At 34.8% G+C, this 9,872-nt stretch overlaps 2 protein-coding genes across 2 annotated transcripts; both read right to left on the bottom strand.

Moving 5' to 3' along the window:
- Positions 1-716: 716 nt before the first annotated feature.
- LOC127102193 (fibrillin protein 5 homolog) lies at positions 717-2,821 on the bottom strand. Its single transcript, XM_051039594.1, has 7 exons — positions 2,272-2,821; positions 2,059-2,174; positions 1,685-1,807; positions 1,344-1,442; positions 1,210-1,254; positions 1,058-1,131; positions 717-952 (listed from the first exon to the last, which is right to left on the bottom strand). The coding sequence occupies exons 1-7, from the start codon at positions 2,534-2,536 to the stop codon at positions 865-867; spliced, it is 810 nt and encodes a 269-aa protein (XP_050895551.1). The 5' UTR covers positions 2,537-2,821; the 3' UTR covers positions 717-864.
- Positions 2,822-2,960: 139 nt separating this feature from the next.
- LOC127102194 (protein BOLA2) lies at positions 2,961-3,994 on the bottom strand. Its single transcript, XM_051039595.1, has 3 exons — positions 3,793-3,994; positions 3,406-3,428; positions 2,961-3,299 (listed from the first exon to the last, which is right to left on the bottom strand). The coding sequence occupies exons 1-3, from the start codon at positions 3,853-3,855 to the stop codon at positions 3,104-3,106; spliced, it is 282 nt and encodes a 93-aa protein (XP_050895552.1). The 5' UTR covers positions 3,856-3,994; the 3' UTR covers positions 2,961-3,103.
- Positions 3,995-9,872: the final 5,878 nt, after the last annotated feature.

The raw sequence follows: 9,872 nt of genomic DNA, 5'->3' as shown, positions 1-9,872 counted from the left end.
ATATATATATATATATATATATATATATATATATATATATATATATATATATATATATATATATATATATATATATATATATATATATATATATATATATATATATAATGTTCAAACCATTAATAAATTGCCATTTTATTACTTTATAAAAAAAAATATTATTTAAAATAGTGGAGCTAGAATCGTAATTAACTTATACTTTTCATTGATAAAATTTTAATTTTGATTTATTTTATAGATATTTTATTATAAAGTTTAAAACATTAGTTTTTAAGATCTTAAAAATGTTAGTTCCAATACAATATAGTTTATCCAAACAAGTTTCTTAGATTTTTATTTTAAAATGATTTTTAAAAATAGAACTACCAAACAGATTTTTTATTTTTATTTTTTTAAAACAGTTTTTTAAAATTGATTTATAAAATCGTTTTTAAAAACAGAAAATAAAAACTCAATCAAACAGGCCCTAAATATTTTCAAAACAAACTATCAAATTATGAATAAAATTAATCTTCACAAAATTAATCACAGTAATTGGAACACGAAATCCGAAATCAAACTAAATCTTTTCAAAAATATTGCTCTAGAGGATAATAAAGTTAAGATGTTTTACCAACTTTCCTAACATCTTACTTAACATTTGTAAAAAATATATAATAACCAACAAATTACTAAACATAATGAACTAAAATTTTATTTGAAAATCATTTTAAAAATAAAGTCCTAGCTACTCATAAGTCATAACCACTAGTGAGTATGAAAAAATTAAATGCAATTGCAACAAGTGAGTATTAAGCATCATAGCATATTTCTTTGCATTATTCTTTTAGTATATCCTAGAATGAATCATTAACAACAAAATGGCTAGAAGTTGCTATTATCTTCAAATCTTTCTAGTACAAAGATATTGCCTTTGTCGTCCCTTCCTATTCTCATGTTGTCATCAACATATCTATAAGATAATGGAATTAAGAAACAACAACAACAATCATCATCAACATTAGTAGCATAAAAACATAGAAAACAATCTATGTAACAATCAACAAAATTAGGATACGTGATTTCTAGCCACCCCTCTGGATTGAAGATGCCCAACAAAATATCATAGTTTTTTCGAAATACATTCATCAACTGTTCATGCAAGGAGAAAAAATAGATTAAGCATTGGAAATTAGAATGAAAATCATGATTAGCATAGAACCAGCATACCTGATCAGGAATGATTGTGGATTTTTCAAAAGTAATGTCAACCCTCTGTGAAATTCAAGTAGTAGCTAAGTAAGTAGTTATGTTGTAGCAATTTCATTAAATAAAAGTGACCAAACAAGAAGTGGAGCATTAACTGTTTTGGAAGCAATCTTGAATGAGGCCTCAATAGTAAGCTCTCCAGACAACATTGTCAGCCCTTTCGCGTTGAACTTTACCACATTGACTGCTTTGTTCTCCGTTTTTCAAATTATGTCACCAATGTTTAATCTCAGTAATGAATCAAAATATAGACGGTCTGAAATATAAATGGTCCGTTCAAGATTAGACCGTCTGAAATATAGACGATCTGATCTTGATTGGACGGACGGTCTTGGTATGGATGACTACGTGCGTGCAATCACACTGTACACAATCCAAATCCTCTAATTTGTGACAGAATGGATGCAACAGATTGAGAAATGCATTGTATTTGTACCTTGGCTTTATGAATAGTCTGAAAGAAATCACCTAATGAAATAAAGTCTCTTAGGCCTAACTTTGTCCTTCTTGATCCCAAAATTGAGATAGTGCTATAAACAAGCCTCCAGCATCCATCCACCTTCCAAAAGAAGAAGCATAACATAAAAGTTTCTATTGTTTTTGAAAACTGATATATGACCGTGATTTTGGTCGCATCATCAAGCTTTTTATGTCTCAGTGGCCACAACGCGGCCACTTATGAGTTATGACGCTGCACCAATAACAATTGACTACATTTCTCTATAATATCAAAAATCACGACACAGATGTGACCGTGCCCCCGATTTAAAATGTTCAGAATGGCCAATTAACATAGTGAATTGAAATTACCTTATCCAGTTCAAGAGTTGGTTCTGGAGTTGGATTTTGAGATTCTATCTGCTTCACCAAACTTTCAATTTCCAACTTCTTGCCAGATGGGATTCCAAATATCCCTCTGTTGATTCCTTCAAACATATTTGTTGTTCCAATCAAACAATGCCAAGTGTAGCTCACAACAACAAAGAATAACAAGAATAATTGAAGAGGGTTGATAGTTGGTACCTTCCAAAGCCTGGAAAAGTTCTATTTTCTTCCGAGCAAGTGTTTCATCTTCAACTAAGCCATAACCAGAGGACTTTCCTGCAACTTTAATAATAGTAAAGGGTCGAAACCATAATGGTTTGTCACCAAATCTTGAAGTGTTTATTATCCTTGAACGATTAATAACCGGTCCAAATCTTCGAAGTTTCATGACACTCATAGTTCTACAAACCAGACGACTCAGCTGAGAATCAGACATTGATGGATGCACTAGCTTAATTATCATAATAACCTTCAAGATCACAAACAGAGGAATGAAACAAGATGGAGGGGGATTGTGAGACCTTCACAAGTTCTTCTTACAAGTTTGATGATAAAACATAAAAGGGTGTCTCAGAATTTTGGAGACAGTGGAACTGTGTACATGTTGTCTTATTTGATTGTTTTAATCAAGGTTTTGGATAGGTTTATTGAGACATGTGGTTCACATTCCAAGTGTACATGAGGCCCATGAGCTAGATACTGTATGTGCTAAATTCTAACTTAGTGGCCTCAAAAGTTACATGCTCCAATAGTGTCCATAAATTGAGTACAAAAATATATAACAATAAAAATTGTTTTGACTACACCGCGATTTTGTCAAACTCATCATGAATCAAACATATATTCGATTTGGCAACACATGCCCAAGAAATTATAGAAGAGAGCAATCATCACAAAATCACCCCACTGTTTCTTTAAAACTAAAATTAAGCAGTACAATACTAAAAATTTGTGGCAACAAAGATACATAGAACTATGATCCAGAAATATTGTAAGGATTTTTTATTCATAATAAACATTATTATATGGTCTAGGCAGCAGGGTTTGATTGGTTGGATTCTTGCTGTTTTTTCCACTGCTCTGGAGTAACAGCTTTCTTTACAGAAAGTGCATGAATCTCTTTCATTTCCTCTTCTAATGCAGCATTCACCATTCTATGCCTTTCCAGTAGCCTTTTGCCTTCAAATTGTTCTGACACAATCTCAACAGAAAAACTTGCACCACACCTAATAAATACCAACATGGAGTTATACAATTGTAAGATTTAAAACAGGCAGTTTAACAGTACTAGAAAGAAGCTAATACAAAATGTGTTACACGAAAAAAAATTACCCTCCAGATATATCGATTACTTCCTGAAACACAAAGAAACAAGCATAAGAACATAAGCAATTCAAAAGGAAAAAAATAAATTAACAACTTTTAAATAAAAATAAAAAATAGCTACATGTAACAATAGTGTCATTATAGTTTATGTATCAAAATTGCAACAAAAAAACATCATTGAAAGTGTCTTTCACTAGTCAATTTGGTCCTCAAATATAGTTTATGAGTTTGGTCCATGATAATTCTCTACCACAATAGTATCATAAAGCACATGAGATATTTGGATCATAAAGCATGTATATTTATCTATGACAGAAACAAAGAAATTGGAAATTCCAAAATAGTTAGGGCAATAATAAGAAAATGAAAGGAAATTGGGGAAGAAAAGCTTACAAGATGGGAAGGGTTAAGTTTGGAGTTCAAGGATGACTCAACTTGTTCCTTTGACACACCCATCTATCTTTTGTGGTTTTGCACTCTCTCTGATGACAAGGTCTTCTTTTTTAGGGTATGCTTCTTCTTCAATTTGCGTTTTAGTTTTAACTTGCCGTTGTTCCCACGCCGATAAATATACCAATATAATAACTTCATCCATCCAAGTTCAATGACAGGTAAAAAACTAGTATTGTTTTTTTTTTTAATATAAAGTTAATTATTCTTAAATTTTATTTTTAATTATTATTATTTGTAAAATATATTTTATTTTATATTTAGGATAAAAGCATATACAACAATACACAATAACAAAAAAAAATATATTCTTATATCTCTTTTTATTTTTGATTGGATCACTACAACCTAAAGAATTTGCAATTTTATTTTAGAATCTTGTCAACAATATAGGAAGATCTCCTCTGATAATTACAAAGGATTTCAACCGGATTCACTTCCAATCCCTCTTTGCATTTTACTTCTAATACGTTATTTTTCTTTCTATTATATATACATAAGACATCAAATTCAAGTAACAAGCTTCAAACTCAATTCAAATTCACTATTCTTTCTAACATATTTATTTAAGTGTTGGAGTGTTAATCTTGTAGATTAATTTCCTCACCATCGCGCCGGAAGCTCAGATATATTGTTACTTTTGATCCTCACTATATTTCTAGTTCCAATACAAAACATTGGCATCGTCTATGAGAATCTACTTCGAATTCCTGCTTTCTCCACAATTTCACGCTCGTTCTCCAATTCACCAATGTGCAACCTTCACATGTCACTGAATCGAGTGCTTCCAAAATCGAACGTGAAGATATGTCGTATTCGATTTGACCAATCATCGCATCAAATCTTATTTCCTGAATTTCTAGATCTCTGACTCATACACTTTAAAGTAATGTTTGGATCTAAAGTGACTCGCTTCGTTGTTGCGCGAAAAGTCGTCGTCGTCGCAAATCAAGTAGTTGTTAATCAATCACCTACACCTCCTCAGTGAAACATAATGAATCCTAAGAAGAAGTTTTGTTACATCTATAATTTCTCCATGTTCCTAAAATAGTTGGATTTATTCAAGCTCCTCTGACTGGTCATCCAACTCCACCTTTGGTCTCACAACCTGAAACCATACTTGGCTTCTCGATACTTCAAGTTAACCTTGGACGGCAAGGTGCTAACGAACTATTGAACAACATAAATAACATCGTTCGACAGCAAAATTCACAAGCAATAGAAGAAAGGTTACTTCGCATTGAAGAAAGCCTCCATAACGTGCATTGGCGAGGCAACACCGTTCAAGAGGTCATATTCGGAAGAGCTCGCACTACTGGTCCAGAGTCGACCGCGATGAAAAGAGATGAAACACCTCAATCTAAGAATCATCAAAGGGGCAACTGTGGGAAACTGTGGCAGTCATGTTCATCCCCCGAATTAGGAAGAAACCTAGTCGTTGAAGGTTCAGCATAAGCATCCATTGTACACCAGGATTTTGGAAATCAAAATACCAAAATCCATGGAGTAACCTCCCAAGCTAAGGGAGTACGATGGAAAGGGAGATCTAGACAAGCACGTACAACTCGTCATTGATCGACTTAATTATTTTAGAGCTGGTGAAGCCTCTAAATGCAATTTCTTTGCATTAACCCTAGTCGTCGTCCCTTCTAGATTGTGGTTCAATGATCTATCGAATGGGAGTATTGTATCATAGACTAATTTTTGTGAGTGGTTCTCCACACATTTTATTTCCCCAAAGAGACGGCTGATGATTACAATTTCCTTGAGCGGGATCATTCAAACAAATAAAGAGATCTTGCAGTCTTAAATTTACTGTTTCATGCAATTTGTTGTTGAGGCAGAGTGAGCCAAAGAAGGCCTGAAGTGCTAGATCTTAGAGAATGACCTTATGCATGATCATCCCTTTAGAATAAATATCGAAAGGAATAATGTGATAACCATCAAAGAGATGTTTAGCATGGATCATTCGTACATGATATTGGAGGAAAAATTGAACATGCAATTCAATAACCCCACCCCCGCTGATACTAACTCCAGTTTCCCAATAGGGAAGGAGTCCCGTCGGTGGAGAGACGATTTTGGATGAAGCGTGTAAGGCTGGTACGAGAAGTACATGCATCTAAATGTTTCTCGAGAGAAGATTTATCAATGTTGTGCCAACACAGAATTCAGGAAAGGACAAATCTGACCCTTACCCTATCAGAGAGATATCTCTGACTGACAAGTCAAAGTAGTGTCGGTTTAATAAAGGTCATGACCATAACACCGATCAGTGCATCCAGCTGAAGGACTTATTAAGAGGTACGGGTTGGTCGAGTACGTGAAAGGTGGCAATAGAGACTAGGAAGAATCTCTTAAGGGAAAATCTCCCTCGAAGACCACAGATGCATGGACCAATGGCAAAAGCAAGGAGACCAACAAAAGGAAATGCCCATATATCGCCGCCATCACAGGAGGAGCACCCCGAGAAAACCTCCCACCTAAAGGGACCATGTAGCGGAAGATATATGAGATGTTAGTCGTCCACGAAATTGATGGAAATACATCGGTGAAGAATTTTGAACAACCTATGTTGGAATCCCGAGACTCTAAGAAGGTAGGTGGCATCCCTAAAGAAAGTTTCCCTCTGGTGATCACAGCCACTATCGAGAAGTTCGACATCCATTTGGTGATCATAGTTGTTTAAAAAGATGGACCACGAAAGAGGAAGCTTATGGTCGTATGAAGGCACATATTTGCAGGCATTCGATGGGACGACCACTTGTCTATGGGGATACATTGAGTTGACAGTATTAGTGGATGACATGAAGGATGTCCAGAAAGTCAATTTGTAATTCCTTGGTGTCCCTTGTAGAATCATCTACAATTATGTTCTAGGATAACCTTTCACTTCCATGTTGGACACACTAGCCTCGTCATTCCACCTCAAACTCAAATATCACAATCTTCAGGGAGAGTCAGTCATCATTAACGCTAATCTTGAAGGAGAAAAAGGGACTTATCAAGAGCTCCAGAAAAATAAAGGAAAAGGTGCAGCCATGGATATCAACATGGCTTCTCTGACCGACTAGATCAATGTGATGGTCATCCATCCCCCAAGAAGTGGCTATATGAACAAAGGCATGTAGGGAAAATAAGTGGTGGTAAGCCCGCCCAATTAGGTTTTCTTCCTTCTTTTGTACTAAAGATGTCATGTTTGTATAATCATTCTCCTCATGTATAGGAGAAATTCCCGAATATGAATGAAATGTGATAATTTCTCAAATATTTGTTTCTTTGTAATTGTCAACAGTAACAGCAAGCTCGGGGCACGACTAACAAGATCGAAGTCCGATGCAAAGAAATTTAGGGGTGCTATCACAGATGCTTTGTGCGTTAGACTAAAACAATCAATTCCCCACAACACAAAGCACACACTAAGAAGTCAGGGGTATTATCACATACGCTTTGCACATGCAAATCCCGACCAAAATTCAGGGGTGTTGTCATAGATGCTTTTCTCGTGCTACTAAAGCAATTAATTCCCTATCAAAATTTAGTAGTGTTGTCGTAGAAGCTTTTCTCGTGCGAGTAAAGTAATCAAATCCTCACATGCAATAATGGCCCACCCCCTATGGAAGCTAACCATTTAGAGGTCGTGGTGAGTTGTCCATATGTCTACCCCGAACCAGGTTTTCACCTGGGGGGAATGGAACTGACCCTTAGTCAGAAACAACCCCGGTGACGTCCAATAAAATTTGAGGGAAGATGTTATAAGTTCGCATAATATCCAGAGTCATACGATTAGGATCACACAGATACACCTCATCCAATTTTATTATTCAAATATAACTTACTTCGTATATAGTATGCAAAAATAAAATTGGATGACATGGCTACTCTAGCATAGAGACAAGCTTTCCATCTTTGAGCCTCTAACTTGGTCTAATCTACTCCCTCGAGATAAGAAGAGGACAGTGAAAGTGTTTCACTTGTTGTAGAGCATTCTCAAAATATTTTGATATTGTCCCAACACTGGCGGATGCACAGTCATCCAGACTCTACGTCTGAGAAGCATTCTCAAGACGCGGAGACTTTAATCCTCTTTGAGCTGTTGAAAGATATGCTTGAGAAAATGATAAATTTCCATGAGCAGCAGTTAGAGCTTGGTTCTTTCTCGTTGCAATCCTCACCAGATGAGTCACTTGACTGACATGAGAGCTAGGGAGATTGAGATGGGAAAAAACATTCTTTATCTCATTAAGGGAAGTAGAAGATGTATGTATTTCCTACAGATACTTATCCTACTGATGCCTTAGATTCTAGACACTTTCTTCCAACTACACCTTCTCAGCATGTTGTTGGTCAGACCAAAGAACTTCTTAGTGACCAACTCCACCAAGGGCCAAAGCAATAGAGACATGTCAAGTATACCAGGCTAAAGTTGTCAATTATTCTTCTAGACTAGGCTCGGACAGATTGTCCATATACGAGTAATCCTCTTCTGAAGGAGGAGTTTGGTGATTTCTAGAGGAACGTCAGTCTGACCCCCTGAGAAACAGATAGGCTAGAAGACCTGACACACTCTGCAACTTCAAAAAAGCAGCATCACTCTCAACCGACCATATTTTTCGCCTCATAAGCCAAAGTTATACTCATCATTCATCGAATCTGCATACAATCGTGATCAAGAAAACACGCCATAAATTAGAAAATTAGAAACAAATAAGTCAAGAGTTGTTGGAGCTTACCAAAAATAACCTTCTTCACTTTAGAAATATTTTCAATATCTTATAGCATCAAGTCTAGACAGTGTGCGGCACACGGTGTCCAAAATATTTTTTCTCTCTTAGATGTTAGAAGTTGACCTATAATTCAAAATTAACAATTAAAATTAACACCTACCTAAAAATTGAGCTAAAAATAGTATAGTAATACTAACCATCCATGACATAATTACTTTCATTGTCGGTAACTAACTGCACAACATTACTTTCACCAACCGTTTCAACAAATTTTTCCAAGAGCTCAAACAACTTAGTTTCGGTTTTTATGTATGCAGAAACATCAATACTTTTGACAAACATTGTTCCCATCGGAGAATTGATCAAAAAAATTATCAATGTTCTACCCTTTGTATCAGTCCAGCCATCTGTCATTATTGAACAACCATATTTTATTTGTTGTTCTTTGTTGGATGTCAACATCTTATGTGTATATTCCAACTCCATGTTAAGCATTGAAACTCTCAATTCATAATAGCTTTGAGGCTTCAAATAGTTACCATATTAACCAATTACTTCTACCATCAATTTGAAACTTTTTTATTTTACAACATTAAAAGTAATTTCAGATAAAAAAAACAAGTTATATATTGGCAAGTTTTTTGCTCTTACTTCCTTATCGCAAGATCCAATTATGTTTGATTGTTTTCCTTTCCTACTGTTAGCTCTGAATTTTTATAGAACATTATATCCAATAGACCTTTTGTATTCTTCTTGGTATCTTCAATACTTCCCTCTTCAACAGGGTCTTTTTCCACTTCAAATCCTAGATATTTCTTGCAATTCAGATACCTCATCATCATTTTCATGAACTTTACCGAATATTAATTTTTTTACAGCTAATATCTTTTCTTTGTTATTCTTCAAAAGCAATTTAATTTCTTTGGGTGTTTGAGTGCATGCAACAACATTTCCTTTTATTCCTAGTTGATGTTGTTTGGCCCTAAAATCTCTCACGGTACTACCAGCCCTGTAAAAATCACGTGTAACCATCTTCCTATTGTTCTTACCTGCTAAACATTTCATCTCCATCCTATGTCAACACCCGTGTATTTGAATAATGGGGTAGAAGAAGACATTGGTTGAGCATTTAATGATGATGGTTGAGAATTATATGTGGTCATGGTTGTCGAGAAGAAAAAGAAAAAAAATATAGAAAAAGAAATTGAGCATTATTGTTGATGAATGAATAATAAATTAGTGAAAATAATCGAAAATTTTACTCAAATACTCCTGTTTTTCAAAAAAAATCCCAAA

This window comes from Lathyrus oleraceus, chromosome 7, assembly GCF_024323335.1.
Source record: "Lathyrus oleraceus cultivar Zhongwan6 chromosome 7, CAAS_Psat_ZW6_1.0, whole genome shotgun sequence".
Taxonomy (NCBI): domain Eukaryota; kingdom Viridiplantae; phylum Streptophyta; class Magnoliopsida; order Fabales; family Fabaceae; genus Lathyrus; species Lathyrus oleraceus.
The sequence above is the reverse complement of the archived record's forward strand: the minus strand, read 5'-3'. Positions and strand labels throughout refer to the sequence as shown.